Source organism: Aythya fuligula, chromosome 12 (assembly GCF_009819795.1).
Source record: "Aythya fuligula isolate bAytFul2 chromosome 12, bAytFul2.pri, whole genome shotgun sequence".
Lineage (NCBI taxonomy): Eukaryota > Metazoa > Chordata > Aves > Anseriformes > Anatidae > Aythya > Aythya fuligula.
Genome location: NC_045570.1, coordinates 7,910,663 through 7,931,537, shown reverse-complemented (window position 1 = coordinate 7,931,537; position 20,875 = coordinate 7,910,663). Strand labels below are relative to the sequence as shown.

At 46.3% G+C, this 20,875-nt stretch overlaps 1 protein-coding gene across 1 annotated transcript in view; it reads right to left on the bottom strand.

Annotated features, from left to right (window-relative positions):
• Nucleotides 1–20,875, bottom strand: part of NECAB2 (N-terminal EF-hand calcium binding protein 2) — a 57,751-nt gene that overhangs the window by 17,146 nt on the left and 19,730 nt on the right. Inside the window, exon 3 of the mRNA XM_032195655.1 lies at nt 8,328–8,436. Within this exon, the coding sequence (XP_032051546.1) occupies nt 8,328–8,436 (109 nt within the window). The remainder of the gene's footprint in view (nt 1–8,327; nt 8,437–20,875) is intronic.

The following is a 20,875-nucleotide window of genomic DNA, read 5'->3' as shown; positions in this document are numbered from 1 at the left end:
AGAAGAGAGAGGGAAAAAAAGAGGGGGAAAAATAGGGGAATGGTTAGTGTTGATTACAAACCAGTAATGGATTCTTGGTGATGCTGAATCCACAGTTAGGCAGCACTCTTTGGAGAGCAACAGGTCCAAAAAGCCTGGACCTGGCCCAGAAAGCCTCTAGAGTGATGTGCAGGTGTCCCACCTCGCAGCACAGCACCCGGAGGCAGTTGCCATAGCACTTGCCACCAGCAGTAATTGCGGATGTGATGGGAAGATATCTCCTGCAGACAACGACCCGCCGTGCAATTACATTTTGCTTGTAGCAGTAATAAACCTCATAAAAATGAAGTGACGAGGCTATTAAACTTGTTAAAGAGGCTCTCCGAAGTTCAAAACCATCACGGTTGGGTGTGGTGTGGGTTTTCCTGGGTCTGGAAAGGGAAAAGTCTTGAATGAGGATTGCTGATGCCTTCCTGGGGTCCATGCAGACCACAGACCCTGTTCCCTGTCCATGGCCACGTCATTTTTAAGGACTCCTACCTGCTGGTGCATTTCCAGGCTGGTTCAGCTGCGAATTATGTGACAGAACAAAACACACAGCTCCAGTCATCAAGGGCACCGAGAAAAGAGACCGAAGCACAGATGCAAATGAAACAAATGTTCTGGATGCTGTCGGAAAGCACGCCTTTGAGTTCTCTTTGGTTGAAAGAGAAATAAATGTCACTTTTGCAAAAAGGCAGGGGCAACAAGCTGGCACCTGCGGAGCAGCAGACATTTGTTTGTTCATTCACCAGCAAGTGCAATATGGCACGTCAGGCTGCCAGCCGTGCTCGGATGCACAGCTCCAGAGACAGGGGCTGGGTGCTGCAGGGCTGTAAGGATCCGCTCTTCCCTCCCTGTTGCTTCTATAAATGAACATCAAGAACTCACCCAAGAGGTGGGATGTTCTGGAAAGTGTCAATCATGAATCTGACCCCCCCCCCCCAAAGTTTGTGAAGCCCAAGCAGAGACCATCCTGTACGGAACCACAGTGTGCTGCTCATCTCGGGGCTTTAGTAGTTCCTTCACGAGGTATTTTCATGGTCTCTTAAAAATAACCAACAGCTTCTGTCTCCGCTTTGCCACAGGTGGCCAGAACCTCTAACCACCCACTTGCAAAAGAAAATCTCTCAAAGAGCTCATAAAAACTCTGCGCAAGAGGAAGGCAACACAATAAAACGCCTGCTTACCGTGCAATTGATAGCATAAAAAAACAGATCAATACCGCACGCTGATTTACTGAGCCTGATCCAACAGTTGGTTCCTGAGCACAGTCATCACCTTAAATAAAACAGACATTTAGTACAGTACTAAACCTTTCCAAGTCTCGCTGTGTGCCAAATCCCTAATAAATTGCATCTAAACCCTCAACTTTTTTTTTTTTTTTTTTACTTTTATTTTCTTTTTGGGTGGATGACTTGATCTTGCAAATATCACTCTGCCCACCAGTAGATCAAAGCTAAGAGGAGGCAGGTTTAATCACAGCCTTCAAGTACCTTCTAGGAGGGGTGGCACTTCCAAATTGATTAAGTCATTGATTAGTCTCCAGTTTTTTTGGCAGAGCATTGGGCACCGGAGCCTGGCCAGGGCAGACATGAAGCAGGGACCCGTGTGCTCGCCGGGTATTCCCTCCAGCTCTGCTTCTGGATCACAACATGAATTTTGTGACAGTTCCCAAATGTCACACTGAGACATTGAATTCCTTCATTTTGGCACCCCAGTGCCACAGAGAGCTTCAGTCTGTGTCCTACATTTCAGCCTGCTTGTAAACCAAGCCCTTCACCTCCCAAAAAGCATCAGGAAGGAAAGGGAAGGTCTCACCATTCCCATCACTGCCCCACCACACACTGCTTCAGGGAACCCGAGGGCACCCACAAAGCCAGTGCTGCCCTTCAGCTGCCCATGACAGCAGGTTACTTATTTATGTTTTTATCTTCTCGTTATTTCTTTTAGCTCAGTTTTCTAACCAAGCCATTAAAAGGAAAGCAATAAAATACTTTTCCCTTTTTGGAGAAAGAGAGTCTCTCTCTTTCTTTCTTTCTTTTTTTTTTTTTTTCTTTTTATTTTCTTTTTCTTTTTAATCATTCAGAAACAGCTTTTTTGGATGAAGGAACATACAACACTTTGCCTGTGTCTGATTGATATGTAAGCCTGGGCTCACCTGATTTGTTTTGTTTGGGTGAGTAAAATATAAGTCTCGTCAAGTAACTAACTCAGTGCCAGCCACCCGAGCAATCCATCACCAACACCCTACCTTCTCCTCGGCTGGGCTGCCTCCAGCCTTGTGCTCATAATAAAACACAACTGTCCTGAATCTTTCAGCTCTTTCTCTCTCGCACCCAGCTCACTGCCCACGCTGGAGGAAGGTTCTGCTTTACAGCAGCTTGGAATGGATTTGGCTGCTCTGTAATCCTGGCCTGCACCAGAGACCAGAAAAACTAATTGCTGTGAGCAAAGCCGAGTGATGTGCTAATCGCCAGAAGTAAATGCTAAGGAACTGAGAGCGTGAGGTAAAATGAAATCAGCTCCCCTCTCCTGGTAGGCTTCGTGCACGTCTTGGTCACCAACAAAAAGGAGGGGAAGGACTCAAAGCTTCAGGGTGCAGGGTTGGTGGTACGCTGCTGGTGGGGAGATAACAGAGGAAAAAGCAAAAATCAGAGCAAAGCAAAAAAACAGAGCAAAGCAAAAATCCCTCCTCTCTGCTGCTTGCTTTATACCCATACCTTTATTTCTCATGTGTTCTCCTGCTGCTTATCAGTGATATGAAACCCCTCTCCCCTAATTCAGCCTCAGGACAGAAAGCTTGTGCTGCCCACCCAGCAGCAGCTGGCACCTTCACTGCTTGATTGCAGTGCCCTGGGCACATTTACTCATTCAGAAAAAGCACATGGATACGTTTGTGAGGCTGAAGCTTACAACAAAAAGCTACAATCTCTTTGAATGCCTCCGTGACTCAGACAGAAGCAGCTGGTTGGAATTAGGTATCTCCGTCACTTGTGTTTTTAATGCAAGATCCCGGCGGTGTTCTGTTCCCTGGGAAAGAAAAAGCCTGATGCAAAGCAACCCTGCTCAATATAAGAAATAAGAAGCCAAGACCCAGCTCCAGCTGGGAACCCCTGGGCTGTGACAATCCTCATGGTGCTGGCTCAGAAAAACCTTCCCCAGCCCTTACCCTTTGCAGCCACATCACTCCTGCTGCGCCCAGCTCCCCCCTGCCTCGGGGATCCCGCACAAAGGCTGGCAGGGAAGCACCAGGGGACAGCATCTGGGAACACCTCCTCAGATGTTTGCTTACATGAGCTTCTGTGCATTTTTTCCAGCTTTCCCCTTCCTCCTGATGACCTTGCCAGTGAGATTTTTTTTCCTAAGAACACTTTTTCTTTGGTGGAGCTTGGATCTGATCTGAGACGTGTGCTCGTGGAGCAATAAATGAAAAGATAACACCAGAGAGCCACGGCGACAGACCGAGATGCTTTGTAGCTCCACCAGCACAGCTGCTGAGCACCAGCTTTGGCACCAAGTGTTTATTTGCTTCAAGGAAAAGTGCAGCATCATGTAGCCTAAGCAAGATGTAGACACAGAGAAGAACGACCTGGGGCTCAGAAAACTTTTTCCACAACCCTCTCTAAGTGTCCATGCTCCTGAGAGCCAGAAATTAGAGCCAGACATATAATTTTCATGCAATCATTCCATCCCTTTCAGAAGGGACTAGAACTGTCTCTTGAATAGGTTAATCAAAATCTCAGCTGATTACATGATCCGTAGTTTGTTTCCCAGAGAGCTAATTGAGAACATTCAAAATTCAGAAATTACATTGCTTCCAATGGGCACATCCATCTCCGTAATGTGGGCTTCGGCTCCCAGATGAAGCCGCCACCACACTGAATCAGGTTTGCAATGCAAACAGCCAAGATTAGGGAGGGAAGAAGAAAAGAAAAAAAAAAAAAAAAAAAAAAAAAAAAAACAGGAAAAAACACTCAATCATAAGCATCATTGTTCCTTGCCCAAGAAGTACTTTCTGTTCAGATTTGAGAGGACTGGAGAAAACCACCACCAGCAGAGCACTGCTGCTAACCCCTCCCTGCCCACAATGGACTCTATTGAGTGGACACCAGACCTAATGTAGGATTTAGGAAGGCAAAGCATCTCAGGGAGCATGGGAGGGCACTGTGGCATCCAGACGTGGGTAACAAAGTGGTGACAACAGACCCTTTCTGCCAGAGGAAAATAATTCCTGGAGCAGAAGCAATGTAGGCTGCAGGATTATCAACGGTACTGGGGTTGTCCAGGTCTGGGCCAGGGTTGTCCGCTGGAAGGATATGTCCGGAACTTCACGTTCACATGAGGATTGCCCCTGTGGTGATGCCAAGCTCCGTTTCTGCCCTGGTTGTCCATCAGCTGAAGCACAAGCACAGCTTTACCTTGTGCACACCAAACTCCCTTGCAAGGTGTTCCGTGCTTAACACTCAGGAACACGTTTTGGTCTCCTTTGCCTTCGTCTCTGTCCCCACCAGACACCATATTTCTCATATGCATCCCAAAACTAGGAGTTTTCAGAGCTCAGGGAGCTGCCCAGCCAGTGCCTGGCACCCCTGCTCCTCTGTGTCTTGCAGGACACAGCTGTGGTGACCTGCTGCATGCACACAGCTGTAACCAGAAAGTCACAGGTGCATGAGGCAGCCAGCTCCTGCTCATTAGCACTAACACAATGTTATCAGCTCCTGCACAATTACCCATGAGTGAGATACAGGCTTGTCCCTCCTCATTTGCTTTGCTTCACTCAGCCTGAAATGAGTTGTGGGTCAGCTGGGGCTGACCATATCTCAGGTGGCTTCAGCTCTCCAGGTTCCATCTGGTACCCTATGGTGGGTTTTGTGGAGGTCCTGCAGGTGTGGGGTCAGTTTATGGGGCAGAGGGGGCTGCAGGAGGAAGGTGCCTCCCCATTCCCCCAAGTCTTACTGCTCTCTGTGCAATTGCATTTTCCCATCTGTTCCACACCTGGAATTTGGTACATGCTGGAAAATTCAACCGGTTTGGGTTCTGCATCTGTCCCAACCCTCCAGGAAAAGTGACAGTCTGGGGAAGCTGCTAAGGGCTTGTGAGAAGAGACAGCGCTTCTGTTAATTACACTGCATGCACGCTCCCATCTTCTCTAGTGCCTGCCACTGGAGAGAAGAGCTCATTTGGGGGAAGTGGGGAATATAGCAATTAAAAGAATAGCTATAAGCCTAGCGAGGAGATAATAAATGACAGTGCAGCAGAATGCTAATGCCATGTTCTGGCTCCTTGTGAATGGACGTGTACAGCTCATCAGAGACGTCCTGCTCCAGTGAGCAGATCTTTCCCCAAAGGATTGCCCTCTGCAGCGATGAAAAATATATGAGATACAAAAGGAATTTTTAAAATCCCCTGCCAGGACGACTAAATGAGTTTGGTCAACAGCCATGTCTGAGCTCCCCCTCCTTCCGCAAGGGCTGGCGGACAGCTCCGAGGGGATGCTGAGGGCACCTTGCTCAGAGCCAGGTCAATGAGAGGCGTGCAATGCAGCATGGACACACTGTTGTCCCGGAGGCTTGGCCCTACAACCACCCTGCAGCTCAGGGAGCACCAAAAGGCCTAAATAACTGCAAATCTAACAGGGTTTCCCAGGTGAGAACTAATCCAATGTTTTCTAAAGCCCTATTTTGCCACGAAATCATATATATATACACCCCATGTATATATATTTAAATATGTGTGCACAAGTTTACATATTATACACATAATTTGTGCAATTCAGGTAGCATTGATATCAGCGGTACCGTGTCATTACAGCCCCATTAATCTTCAGGCAGCTCCCTGTAAAGCACTGCTGAATCCTGGAACAGCAGCCAACACCAGCGATGGAAAAGCACCAAGCAGCATCTTGCTTTTGTTAGCCACGGAGAGGAAAATGTCACTTGATCACCACTTCTCAGCAGCAGCAGGTTTTTGAATGTAATGTTGCCAAAAGCAATTGAAATACGCGACATATTTTGCTGCCAGCTGAAATAACCAGCAAGGATGGGGACAGCAGGAGAGGACGAGCATCCACCAGCTCCCGCGCACAGAAAGGGGACGTCCTGGCTTTGGGGCAGGTGTGGGACTTTTCACCCTCTGCAAACACTGAGCACCAAGAGTGCAATAGCAATCTAGGTAGTCAAGAAGAAAGAAACCTCAATAAAGCCCCTCCACCCCCTTTTTTTTTTTGTGTGTGTGTTTCCCATCCCAGTTCAGACTTCTCCTAACCACACCTTGCTGCCAACCATGCCTTTGCCAGGGGGCTGTGGTTCCCCAAACAGGAGCCCACACTCCTTCACCCCGTGGCACAAAGCCACCAGCTCCTCACAGCAGAATGGGTGCTCCAGCATCATCGACCAACCTCATCCCTCCACCCAGCCGCCCAACTTCTCTCCTTTCCACTACCTTCCCAGCTAAAGCAAGTCAAGAGACCAATACAGACATTAATTTTGTCTATGCATATGTGAGGCGGTTCCCCTGCTCCTAAAAATACTCCGGAAAATCGAATCAACATTTTGCAATTTAGCCGGTAACAGCAATTACTAATAATCAGCAGGAACATAACTTTCTTCATTTTCTACTCTAGCTGTAATGTAATTTCAATAGCAAACTTTGCTTTGCACGCTAAGCAAATTCGATGGGCAATACAAGATAAACACGGATAAAATGGAAAATTAAAAAAAACAGCTTTAAAAATAAATTACATTGTCCTGTCAAATAGCTAATAATTTTAATTTAAATTGCCTTTGGGAAAGATAAATTTCATATTGTCCCTACATTTCAGTGCAAAATGGAAAAATATTAAAGAAAACCCATCTGGTATTTCAGGACAATGCTCTGAAGTATTTCAGAAGAGGGGCAGGTGAGCTCCTGGCTCCCAGGGTCCACGGAGAGCTCATCCATACCCCACCTGCAGCTCGATAAATATCCCCACAAAGCACAAGGCAGCATATCCCATCTGCCTTTCAGCAATTCCCTTTCCATTCCCACAACTCTCCTGTTATTTTTTTATTTTTGGTTTTAACCCCAAGGCACCTGGCCCCTCTCATAGCAGCTTCCCACTGAAGGGGAAGCGTGGGAAGGGATGGAGCGTTCCCAGCAGATCTTGGTAACGAAGCCACTTCAGATCCTTTGATTAATTATTGGATGAATAGTAGGTACCAAGCTGGTATCTGACATTTCTGATCTCAGGATAAACGGTGGCCACTCCACATATTGGAAAGGTGGGATTTTGCAACTCCGAAGGCTTTATAATTAACCAGACTATTATTATTTTTTTAAGCATTTGCTGCTCAACTCCTCATTTTAAATTGGATTCTCTTTTCATCTGCTTTTTTGGCTGGATTTTTTTCTCTCTGGAGGAACAGGAGTCACACTGAAATATGACTCAATGCTGCCTTTCATTTCGATTTCCAACAGCCTCAACCAGGCAGGCTTTTGAAAACTCTTTCCCCTTGGAAGGGGAAAAAAACCCGGTGGGGTGCATCCTCTGTGCCCCGGTGAGAGCATTCAGGTGCCACATTTAGCTTCACCTTTGTTACACCAGGAAACTGAAGTGTGCCTTGATGCCTCCTCTCCCATCGTTTTCCCCTGCTGCTGTTCCAGCAGGATGCAGATGTTACGGTGCTGCTTCTGGCTCTGGCCCCTTGCTATTGCTGCCTTGCCTGGGCTTTTTACAGACAGAAGTACAGCCACATCGGTCTGCTGGGGACAGAGCAGAGGCAAAGCACCCACAGCAAGGGCTTCAGGGCTTAGACTTGCCTCCAGCAGCCGCATTTCCCCTTGGAGAGAAGGGGGCTCCTTTCTAGCAAGCTCTGGAGCAATGAGTGCTTGCCAGGGGATGTTTGGGGAGGGAGGCAAAGCAAGCATCACGAAGCACAAATCCTCCCCAGGTTGCTGTCTGTGAAATAGCTGGATAGGACAACGTTCACAGATTCACAGTTACCATTTATAGCACAGCGAAGCTTTTAGGTAGAGTGGAAAAGCTAAAGAGCTATTTAACTGCCCTCACGGGTAAAACTAAGCATCGCTTCAGACATCGTAAAGATCAGGTTGCACGAAAGAAAACAGCAGGAATAAAAAACAGAGAGAGAAAAAGACTCACAGCAGCCACTGCAACAAGACGTAAACCCAAAACAGGTGGATTGGTTTTTTTTTTGCAAAGTTTGGCAAAAGGAGCTGCACGGCCATGTCCTAGGGGTCTCAGCTCCCCAAGCAGTGCTGCACCTCAGCACCACAGCTCCTGGCTCTGCCAAATGGGAGGAACTTACTTGGTGTTGTCCGAGTCAATGGTGTGGAAGAGCTTCTCAAGTTCTTCCTCGTTGAGTGTCCCATCTGAAAAAAAGGCCTGGAACTCCTCCAGGGACAGCTTCCCGTCATCTGCAAAGAGCAACACGGCTGGTGTTAGGGCAAAGCGGGGGCAGAGCAACCAGAAAACTAGGAGTTGGGTTCCCAAGGTTTGGACCAAAACCCCAAGTGCTGCTGCAGGACCAGCCCTGCAAGTGATGCGGGCTACACCAGTGGGATCTGGTGGCTTGCCAGGCCAAGCAGCATTGCTCCTGGGTGCAGACACACTGGCCATTAACAACTAATTGGGTTAATTAAACCAAAGCAAGCCTGAAGCCTGAAGAGGAAAAGCCTGCAAGCTTCATCATAAAAACTAATTACTTTGAAGAAATTAAGGAGCATTTTGTCTACCGTATGCTCAAGTGATGCAGGATGCTCATTAAGGGACGTTGAACACACACAAAATGTCTCAGGGCTGGAGCTAACAACAGACCCCGCAGTGCCTTTTGCCATCTCCATCTTCCCCACCACCATGCGTCTCCCAGTGCTGGACAGAAATGTAAGGAAGCAGACACGAGGCAACAAGAGACACATTTTGCTTCAGCTGCCAAGCGTTTAAATGCACAAGGAGTGTGTCACCTCAATGTTGTGCCTCTGCTTCGAAAGGGACATGAGGAGGCACTGAGCCCATCTGCCCGGCCATACGGGACACAGCTTGCCGGGTGCCTCTTGGCAAGTCTAGCAGCACGTGGAGGGATCACAAGGCAGAGGTTTAACCACGTTCTCCTTGGCACAAAGAGACGAGCTCACAGCAATTCCACACAAAACTAATTCCATTTAATTGTTGACTTGGGAGCCTCTGATTGTGTGCTGTGGACAAGCACATAAAGGCTTCAAAGCCACAGCTGGAGGAAGCTCTTACAAAGAATTTCAGCCATAAAGCAACAGGCAAGAGGCAAAAGAAACTTGAAAGAAATTGTAATTTACCTGAAGTTTCTTGTTCAAGGCACTGCCATTGTGCTGTGGTGGATGGCAGTGCCTTGGGTGGAAATATCTGCCTCAGCCCATTGCTGCTGAGAGTCTTGCCATCCACAACCACACAAGAGAAGTTTGCAGACTGGAAATGCTGCCAACTTTGCAGCAGGAGAACGTATTATTTATTATTTAATCAAATCAATTATAAACCCTGGTTGCTTCTCTTTCAGGAAATGATGCTAGAGGACAAAATTAGCCAACGTACCACATGAACATCAATATTTCTTCCTTGAACTAAATCAGTCTGCTGTTCCTAAAACATATCTGCATTGCCAAATGCTAACCCAGTTTCCCCTGCCTGACAGAGATGAAGTTAGAGCAGTGATGAATGGAGTCTCAGATATCTATTTAATTGGCAATTACAAAAGGAACACAGCAGGAGAACAAAATCGCAGACAACAATGGGTGAAAAGGGTATAATTTTCAGAGCAGCACAGTGGCTATAGAGAGAGCCCAGCTGTCCGTATTGTTTTCCTGTGTTACTTCCCCAGAACAGGAGCCCTTCTCTGCTGAAAGGTTGTGGAATAACAAAGCACCGTCCCCTAACACATCCCACAGGATCAGGGCTCACGACTGCAACCAAGTCGTGCCCCACAGCACTGGGTGATCAGCTTCATTCCAACCCTGGGATGCTCATCGTCAAGAAAAGACTCAAAATTGTGAGTGCCAAGAGAAAAATACTTTGTTTAATGATAGCATTTCTGTCGCACTAGGTCTGAACACTCCTGTATCTCTGATGCGCTTTTTCTGCAAACCTGAAGTCACTGCTTGCTCACCGCAAGATTGTCCTTCCACATGGAGGAATTAATTTCCTAGGGAAGTCAGTTAAATCAACTTACTTGGAAAGAGAAACTAGAAAAACAAGTGAATATTTCCAGTAAAGTACTTTAAGTTGGGTTTCCAGTTCGCTCTCCTCTGAAAGAAACTGCAAAAGGTGTTTAGAGGATAAAGGAAAAAGGCATTTTCCTTTACTTCGCTTGCACCTTATAGCTTGCCTCTGTCACTTTACTCTTGCTTAACTTCTTTACTTATTCTGTTATTCTGTGATTCTGTGCTTCGTCTGGTTGCAAAAACAGATCTATGAGGAGGAAACACAGAACAGCACAGACCTCCACTAGTACCAAACGGCAACATTCTGGTGACACCTTATAAGAAACTCGGCACAAATTCATGTGCAGAAGGCTTGCAGGTGCACCTGGTGTAGGAATAGTCCTGTAGCATTTAAGAGCACGGAGTAATAAAGGATGAGTGAAGGATCTAGCTGAAGCAGGAGATGACAATTAATTTTATTTATTTGAGACTTCACAGAACTGGTTTGTTCCTGGCTGCAGTTTGAATAGCGAGAGGTGCAATTTTTACTGGCAAACAGTCCTCAGGACTTTCGTTCCCCACTAGATAACACCATAAAGCAGCAGTCAGCTTAAAGCTGATCGCTATTTAATACCAGCCTGACTACTTGCCTGCAAACACACAAAGTAAAAGCATGGCAGAGTAACGAGATAATCCTGGGGCTTCGTATCTATAATTGTACAACAGCCTGAAAGCGGCACGCTGCTGGAGCCCTGCAGGCAGGGCAGGCTTCAGGGAACTCGAACGATAAGAGGAAGCAGACCAGGCTGGGATGTGGAAGTTAAAATTAAAATGATAGAAAAATCTTGGGTGGTGAAGAGGAGAGGATTGTCCACAGCATTACAGACACACGAGTTCTGCGGCCCATGTGCGTCCTGATAAGAGCAGATGGAGATGCTGCGCTCCAGGAACAGCCTTATCAGTAAAGTCACAGAAAAGCAAGATTTTCCTGAAGTGCCCACACCCATCAAGGGAGGGATAAGACTTCCAGAAACCTACTTTTTGCTGACAGCTGCTGGGTGGGAGAGATATAAACTTTCCCAATGAAGTGCCACACACCTTATCAAGGGGCATTGTCGATCCCAGCTCAGCCTCACCCACAGCCCACGCACCCTCCAAGGAGCTCCCTTGGAGACATTTCAGTCTTGTGTCCCTGCTCCTGCTTTGGATAAGAAGGATAATAGGAAAAAAACCTGAGATTCTGTACCAAATCTCATTAAATAAAGCTTCCAGCTGTTTTAAGATATTAGAGAAGCCACCGAAACTTTTTCTTCTGGAGCAGTATGTTAAAGGCAGGCAACTTATGCTTGCCTACTCACCACTCCTTTAAACTCGATGGCTTCAAAGGGTTAAACCCAGTACTTTAAGTGAACACCTAAGCTGGCAGCCAAGACAAATGTCACCAAGTGCAACTGCCTGCACAGTCGCCGATGGGCTGAAAAAAGAGATAATCAGGCTGCTGCTATCCCGCAATCATTCCTTCCTGAGAGCATCATCTTCATCTCAGTCCAGCTTTTCAAAATAATTCAATCACAGGCAAAAACCAAAGAGAATTTCCTGCCAAACAGAGCTGTCAACGTTAAAGCGAACCAAGGAGGGGAGGATGTGATGGAGAACATCGGTCAGCCTCAACTGGGATTTTATTATCGTTCCATTTGCCACCGTAACAATCCGATGAGTCTGGAGGAGGCTTTGATGCCTCCTAACTCCTGCAATCAGGCTCTTCCCACCTGCTAATGCAAGAGGGAACATCAAGACAGGGCCCTAAATCACCCAAAGTATAGGAAATCTGATAAATCTGAAGGCTGAGTATTTGGAAATTTACTCTGAGATACAAACAGCTTAAAGCATCTACAAAATAAAGTCATTGTCCTGAGTCTGTTTGCTAAGCCCATTTTGAATTACCTCGGGTTGGGGCTGCTCATATATTACCTGGGTACATTAGGGGTATATTTTGTTACTTACTGTCATTACTGTCTGAGCTCTGAAATACTTCTAGCCCTGCCTAGTGTCCAAGCACCGACAGAGCTATGGGTAAGCAAATCGGATTATTGTGGCCAGTGAATAAAAATAACAACTGGATTTTTATTTGTCTCTGAGGTGTGTTCAGATACAGGGGCCAGGGAGAACATGGTCTGGCTTCAGTTGCAGACCCTTGGTCTGTGTGAGGTCAGCAGGAACGGCTTTACTCATGTAGATGAAGCTGAGTACGGACCTGAGCTTACAGACTGGGCTGTTATGAAAAACGACCTCCAGATCTGTGAAAGACGTAGATAGGACACTAAATGTGGGACCCCAAATGATGTCTTTCCACAGAGTTTTTGCACTGGGAAACCTGCCTCGAGAGCCAGACGTCCTCCAAGTTCAGGCAGTTGGTCCTGATTTGAGCTGTCCCCAGTGGGGACATCCCAGCAAGCCCACAGGCCACATCCCCAGCATCACCCAACTGCACTGAATGACTCCAAAATCACCTTTTTTTCATGAAAGTTAAGTAACACCCAGCCCAGATGTCTTAGCAAGGGTTGGTGTAGTGCCAAGCGATCCACCCCGATGACCTGCAGACAAACAGCATTTCCATCACGGCCGAGTCTGTCTGAAGCACTCATTGCATTCCCTAACACCAGGTGTGGCTGCTGATGGACCAACAGGTTAATACCATACAAAATCCCTCAAAATTGGGATTTTTATCTTCCTACATCGCTTCTTCCCATCCCACACTCACACCAGGCCATACAGAGATGTAAGCTGCACATAGCAGGTGAAAGGACAACCCCTAAATAGTCAGCCCGTACCCTCCCAGGTCATTTATCCCAACAGCAAAGATCAGCTCTTCTTCAGTAATTCAAGGTATTTCTCTCTGTATCAAAACAGAGTTCATACAAAAAAAAATAAAAAATCAAAACCCACATTCAAATATATATATATTTGCCAGCCGATGATGCAGTTTTGTGCTGAGACTGGAAGAGGTGCATATACAAATTTTGTGCAAGGCTTAACCCTTTCATTTTCCATTAAAAATGGAGAAAAGTGACCGCCACTTCAAAACGATTGCAGCAATCAGCAGAAAAGATTGAGCCACAACTTAAAGCCCAATTCTTATTCAGGATGACAAGTAATGCTGCACACACCCCACAGCCCATGTCTGGCCATCGTCCCTTTGGGACTTGGCTTGGGGAAAAACGAGGATTGCTGCTGTAGTCAGAAACCTGGACCTTGTCCTCGCTAGAAATAGCCTGGCATCCAGCAATGTCCATTAGCATGCCAGAATTGTCACTAAGCTGCTCAGCTTTTGTCTTCAAATCAAGTCTTTTGTCATCCTAGAATTAGAAGTAATTCTGAAATTATTTTAGCAGCTATACATAGATATCAAATGTAGGCTGGTAGGCAGGGAGACTTTCAGGAGGGATTCAGCACATTTTCTCCCACTGCCTTTTCTGAAGGTTTTCCTTCTTTCAGTTTTTCCAGATAATCTTTGTCCTGCTGTAACGAGCTCATTTAAATGTGTGTTTTTGTGTTGGTTTTTTTTTTTTTTTTCTGCTCTCCCCCAGTACATTGGCTTTGGGTCTCACATCAAGGCTATTTCTGAAGGTCTTCCCCAGAAATTCCCATTCTTTCATAAACTCAGTGCTGGGATCAGACTTTGCCAGGGTACAAATAGCCTGGCCAGGCTTGACGCAATTGCTGCTTACCTGAGCCCATGACAAATGCTACCCAAGCATTTAGAAGAGGATGCAAAGATGCCAGTAGTCTACAAAGCTGCCTTACTCTACCATTTTCCTACAGAGAAACAAAAGGTAGCCTATTTCAGTTTCCTCCTAAGTTATATGAATGTTGTTCTTTCAATTAAAAAATAAATAAATTAATTAATGTCAACATTTGCCCCACACATTGGGTGGCATGAGAAAAAAGATGGAGCTAGCCCCTCCATGTGCTGCTGCTCTGTAATAACTTAGGAAAACCGCGGGTGAGCTGGCCCCCAGGACAGCTGCTGCAGATACAGCTTAGCTCCAGACACACCACTGCCTCTTTCTCGGAGTTATTTTTCATCTGATTTGTCCTCAGCCTGTCTCCTTTATATTGGGTGCTATTAAAAGGCTGAGTGACTTTGGACAAGCACAACTTTTCATCACCTCTGATTTTATTAGTTGTCTGTTCAAGCTGTTTCCCCCGTGAGATACACAAGCACGAGCCACCGTGGCAAAGCAGCAGGTTTCTGTGCAGGGCTTTCAACATCCCATCCCTCTCCCAAAGGCTTGGATTCTCCACATATTCCAACATCTGCCTCATTTTCTCCACCCCTACCTGGCCCCAAATTTCTGTTGCCCCACACTCTGCTGCCCCTGCCGCACCTGAAAAAAGTGCTCTGCAAACCATGCAAAATATACTAAAAATAAACAGTGGGAGAACAACTAATATTTGGATACGTGTATTAAAATGTTAAGTAACTAGTTTTTTTTTACCTATTCAACTAATGGTTCATTTTTATGCCTTAGCAAACCTGGGTGTTGTAAGGAATTCTCTGTGAGGCTAAGTATTGCTTTATATTTGTGAAGGAGGTGGTCTGGGAATCACAAGGACACAGTTAAAACTGGTCCTGAGCTCAAGGCAGAGGATTGGGTTTATCTGGGGGGCTTTTTGGCCATTCCCCCCCATACATATCAAAACCTGCAAGTGCTTTCAGGCTGTTGCAGGGCCCTGGTGTAGGATGGCCAGAGGAAGGTACCCGCGATGGTGCCAGAGACCTCCAGCAGACGTGGTGTGCTACCAACTTATCTCTGCTCAGGTCCTCAAAAACCTCTCTGCCTTCACCACATGGGCACATGTTGGACGTGATGGTTTGGGGAACAGAGAAGGATGAGGAGCCCTCCAGCTCTACACGTGGAGTCCAGCTGAACATCTGTCTGCTCCTTGCTCTCCTGAAAGAGCAGCACAACAGGCTGGAGAGGGACCACAGGGCACCACATTCACCATTTGCCAACACCATTTCCCTGCAGTTTGCTCAGATGCACAAGGAACAAGACCCAGCCCAGACCTGTGGCATCCCCAGATGTGTCACCCAGCCTGAAGAAGAGGCCAACACCTCCGATCCCAGCACCCCTATATCGTTTTAAATCCAGATTTCTCCGAAAGCTAAGCATGGACACCACATGGGCCCCCAGTGCCTCACCCTGCTCCTCATTAACTGGCTGCCCTCACGTGTTTTGTCTTCTCGAATGTGCAGATGAAATGCTGGAGCTGTTGGCTGTTGACAAATTAACAGCAAATTACTGAGGATTAGAGAGCTACAAACTCATCACTTCCCATGGCCCCATGAAACAATATCCAGATTGCATTGGCAGCATCTCCAGTTTTCTACCCAGCTAACAAGCGGTGCAGAGATGAAGACAGTGAATTAAACTAAGCCAAAAAGCAGATATCTCATTTGCATTCTCAGAAGGCAGAAGCTACCCTCCTGCGTTACAGTTTGCAGCAGATAGGACATCCAGCTCCTTGTGCCAGTGCTGGCAAGAAGGAATTGCTCGAATAGCAAATTGCAACTTGCATAATTAATAACTTGCTTCCACCTCTTAACCCCTCAAGCATGAAGTCCAGCTGCAAGCCTCCAACAGGAACACTTCATCTCTTGAAAGTCAATGGTCCCAAAATTCCCATTAAAATTGTTCCAGACTCTAACCCAAACTACTGCTCCTGTTCGATGGTCCCTCTCCCAGAAACTCCTGTTTCAATGGTTGGATCTTCTCCAGAAGCATCTTTGGGGGAGTTTTCTTTGCTCTAGGACTCAGCAGAGCTCCCTCCCATGGTCCCATGGGTTTCCAGGGAAATCGCTCATAATTTTATGCTCCTGCTTAATAAAGCTTCCACCCCTCCTGTTTATTTTCACAGGAAAATGTCAGCCCTATGCTCAGCGTCTCCTGCGATTCGTCCAGGGCAGGGTGGGTGTCTCAGCCCTGCCAGAGGTATTTAATGTCTCTGAACCAAGCAGTGCAGATCTTTGCCATGCTCTTTCATCTGTTTGCTTTGCAAAACAGCTGAGCACCACAGAAGTAGAGCATCCCTGCAGGGAAGGCGCATCTGCTCTGGAAAGATTGCAAAGAAAAAAAAAATGGAAAGAAAACAAATATGTATTTCTGCTCCAGCAAATTAGACAAGCACATCTTTAATCACACACTTTTGTAACAAGTTTTTAACAAAACTGCAGCATTTGTATCTTTTCCCTTTATTTTTCTAGCTGTCCATTTCAAAGTAGGTAAAGGTAAAAACAGGACTATTGTCAGGCTTTTCAGTTTTAAGGACATGGAAAGATGTTTTGGTGTGTTTTCCACAATTACACATAAAATGGCATGCCACACCAATGAGCAAGAGTCAGCACAGCATCAAACTGTGCTAGAAAACCCCAAACCACCCCAAACTGGTGCTGGGGTAACAAATAGGTCATGGTGCAGGTCTGCCAACGTGATCTACACTTAGGTTTAAATGCAAAAGCAACCGAAAGCCCTCAGTGCCAGCACAAAAGGCACAGGGGAGTAGCAGACCAGCTCACTGCTCTTGGTTTGAAACACCCCCAGCACATGCCAGCTCACCTCCTGAGTCCCCAGCATCCAGCTCTTTAATTTGGGTAAATCTAAAATGAGAGGGAAAAAAGCATACGAAGGACCAAGCCATTGGAAAAGTGCCCACGAGCTTTCCTTCCAGCAGCAAACAGGGTCACCTTGCTGCCTCCCTTAATTAAACAAGGCTTTGGAAAGGAATCTCTGAAAATTGCAAGCCCAAAGCATTTCAGTTTTGCTCCATTTTAATCCTATCATATTCCCCTGAAGACTCACAACAGCCTCTCCACTTTTATTTTTTTTTCCACAGCAAACCCCAATAAATTTCCTGCCAGCTCCAAAGAAAACGCAAAAAGAACAAAGAAATGTGCTTTTTTTCCCAAAAACCTCCAGCACAACTCCTGCACTAGCACAGGTCCCTCCCCACCCTGCTTTTTGAGCACTCGGTTATCTGCTGCTGCTCGTTAAAATGCTTCTCCTGGAGAACGAGTTTCAGCGAAGCCTTTGTGAATTTTTAATGCCCTGTGCTACTTCGCTTTTGCTGAATCCACATTTCCTCCGTGCCATCTCCTCAGAACCGGCAGTGTCTCCACCGTCCCCTGCGGCCACGCGCCCCGCAGCCTGTTCTGGTGTGACCGGTCACCCAAGGCCAGCAGGTCCCACAGGAGCACACCCAGGCAGGGGAGATGTACTCTATTGCACTGAATTAGGAGAAAAGGGGGAGCGTGGAACATGAAAGTCAAGGCTGGTGGCTTATTTGATAGAAGGCTGAAGCGTGAACCACCTCTGCTTTCAGCAGAACTGAATTATCACAGGAGCGTGGTGGCACTGAGGGCCTCCAGCACTGTGATGCTGGGGAGTTTACAAGATAAAAACACTTGTTTGAGCTTTCTTCTCTTTCTTCCAGCTCTGCTAAGAAAATCATTAGGCTCTTTGTAGTTAAACAAAAGCAAACAAACAGCAAAGAATAAGCCAGCAGCAACTCACAAAAACGTGATCCCAGGGGTTTTCAGCAGAGACCAGGAATGGCTCCACCTAAAAGCAAATAATAGTGAAGACAGGGGCTTCGATTGCTTGTGTGGGTGTCTTATTCACATGAAAAATACGGACAGTAGAATAATCTAGGCTAGAGCAAACAGAACGCTGCTTTCTCAAAAACATTGCCATTGTGGAGGGTCACGGTGCTGCACAGATCTGCTGCAAAACTCACTCACGGGCTTCACAACATCAGGACACACAGATCTTTGGTGATCCATGCCCTGGAGCACCACGGCTGGACCAGCTGAGCTGCTGTTCAGCTGGCAGTGTTATACAGGTTACCCAAGTTTCTGGGAATGCTGTATTTCTTCGAAATACTCAACACTACTAGCTTTAGCTAATGAAATAGAAAAGCTAGGTTCAGCCCTGATGACATCTCCTGTGATGTTAGATCAAACACTCCTCCTTTGGAGGAGGTGATTTATTAACAGAGATCGGACCTGCTTGAAGAAATCAGCTCCTTGTTGCAGGAGAAGGCTCAGCTACGCTTCATCAAAGGAGCAATTTGCATGGATGTTTTCTGTCCCGGGTAAAGCAGCACTAACAGCTCACATGTCGCCACCAAATCCATCATGGGAAAGCTTTTCAAAAGCAAGACAGACCTCATCACAGCCTCCAAGGAGCACAGCTCTCGCCTCTGCCTGCAGGAAACCCTTTAAACCTAGACGTATTTCCAAACTGTTAGCAAAGATTGCATTTCTAGATTGGTTCAATGCGTGGAGCTATGGGTGATGTTAGCAGGATTTGGGAGCCAGCCCCTCTCCCTCCACTGACCTCAGTGACCGAGTTGCACATACCTGAGCTTGAAATATTTGTGTCTTATTTATGTATGAAGAAAAGAATGTAAGAATAAGCTAGGGTATAGCAAACACAACAATCTTTACAAAAATGTTGGTGTTATAGAGAGCCATGGTGCTGTACAGACCCATGGCAAGATCTCAAGCACTGGCCAAGTAGACCACTGATGTTCCACTGCCTGCTTTGTCTCAGCAAACCCCTACCAAGCACTTTTGAGGATGCTTTTCGGTGCTGGTTCCAAAAGTCATCTGCCTCTCTCACAGAGCACACTGGCATTTTTCTGCAGAAAGGCACTTGCAGATGCTCAGCCCACTGGTTTTCTACCTGTGGCCATCCCATGGACTGCTTGTGCCACAGAACAGCCCCGCTCCAATGCCAGGTCAGCCTGCACAAACCTGAGCTGAGAAGAGCTGCGAGCAGCACTTAATCCCCATTCTTGTATAAAAGGATCAAAATGCTCAGCAGGTTGGTAATTCAAAGGTTTAGCCTCCAACCTCCACACATCAGAGCAAAAAATAAAATAAAATACACGCTGAGGGCTTAAACTTGAATAATAAAATTGTAGAAGGCAGGAGGTAAAAAAAAAAAAAAAATGCTCATACTGTTCTACAAGGGGCCAGTCTTTCTCTGTAGTGATTTACGGTATAAGAAAGCTGCTTGCTTTTATGTTGCCTTGGTTATCCAGTCACTCGCTGTATGAATAAATTTGCTTGTCTCAGTGCAAGGCTCTCAGAGAAAGCACATGGAAAGGAAGACACCGGCTCCAGCTACCCATAATTTATGGCTTGGTGTCTTTAAACAAAGGTAAATCTCTTTGCTCAGCTAATTTTTGTAGTCAGCCCCTAGCTGAAGATCCCCAGCCTCCAGCCAAGAGAGGACACAGCTGCAGAGGACTGGGACAGGATAGGGACATGTGGGGAAGCCACCATGGGAGACACCACTGTCAGCAAGGCAGGGTCAGGCCCCCAGTGCTACTGGTTGCACCCTTTTTATCTACCCAAACCTGTGCTCCAGCATCCATGGGGTCTCTCTTTGCCCACTTCCCCCTTACCAGTTCATTAAGAGGGAGAAGAAAAGGGAAAATGTCAGGTATCCAAATTCAATGTATTGCAAATCTATCCTTTTAGGAAAAAAAATACATGCAGAAATGGTCTTCCCAAGCTGATTAGGCAGCAAGGTGCTCTGGCATGAAGGATGCTCCAGCCTGGTCAGCACAGCCTCTGAAGGTAATTGTTTCACAGGGGCAACCTTCTCCCTGGCTGCTGACCTGCAAAATGTCAGGCTCCTCATTTAGGAAGTAACAACTGGTTCTGAAGAGCTTCAAGTGTCCGTGTCTTGCCTGAGTTATATTTGCAGGTGGTATATTGCATGAACATCTCCCCTGCTCAGTTTTCCTTTCCCCTCTTTTCCCCAGGAGTCTCAGAATTTATCATCTGCTCACGGTCCTCATTATACACAATTTTAATATTCCCTGCTATGTACAGCCCTTTTATAACTTCTTTCTCTTAACTATTCTTCCAGTTAAATGCTACAAAAACATTTCCCCCTCTGGTTTCCAACTTGGAAATTCCTCCTGCAAGATCTGCATGCTGCAGTTCTCTGACAACTAAATGAGAGGATGCAGGGGAGAGAAAACAAGTCTGGCTCCTTTCTCTGAAAATCATAAATATTTCAGCTTGTTTTTACTGTCTTGTGCAAGTACTTCCAATTATAGTACACACTCCCGCCCCTGTTTAACACGTACCAAGCATATTAATTAATATCACTATCACTCCGGCTATAAAAGCACTAAAAAGACCCACCGGGCATGTGGCTGAGCTTGCACGGAGCCAGGAGCTGGGTTCCACAATGCCCAGGCACAAGGACCTGACTCCTGGTCTCTGTTAAGAACAACAAACCACAGCAAACAGGTGTTTGTTCCTAATATAAAAAGCAAAATATGTATTATATTAAGGAGCTTGTTGGGGTAACTACACTGATTTTGGTTAATTTAGGACTGTTTGCTCTTATAAATTCAGCCTAAAAAGGTAAGGAAGGAAAATCAGCTTTGTTTAATGGAGGGTAGCATGTTTGAAAGCCAGCAAAGCAGTCAGCTGGAAAAGTAACATCTCCGTGATGAACAGAAAGCCCTCTGGAAAGGAAAACAAGTCTCAGCATACGTCTGTTAGCAGGCTAGGTGCAAAGCTGCGTCTGTGTGCTGAGACAACCGAGCATCACTTAACTGAGCAACCACGTGCCGAAACAACATGCAGGCGCTGTGGCCT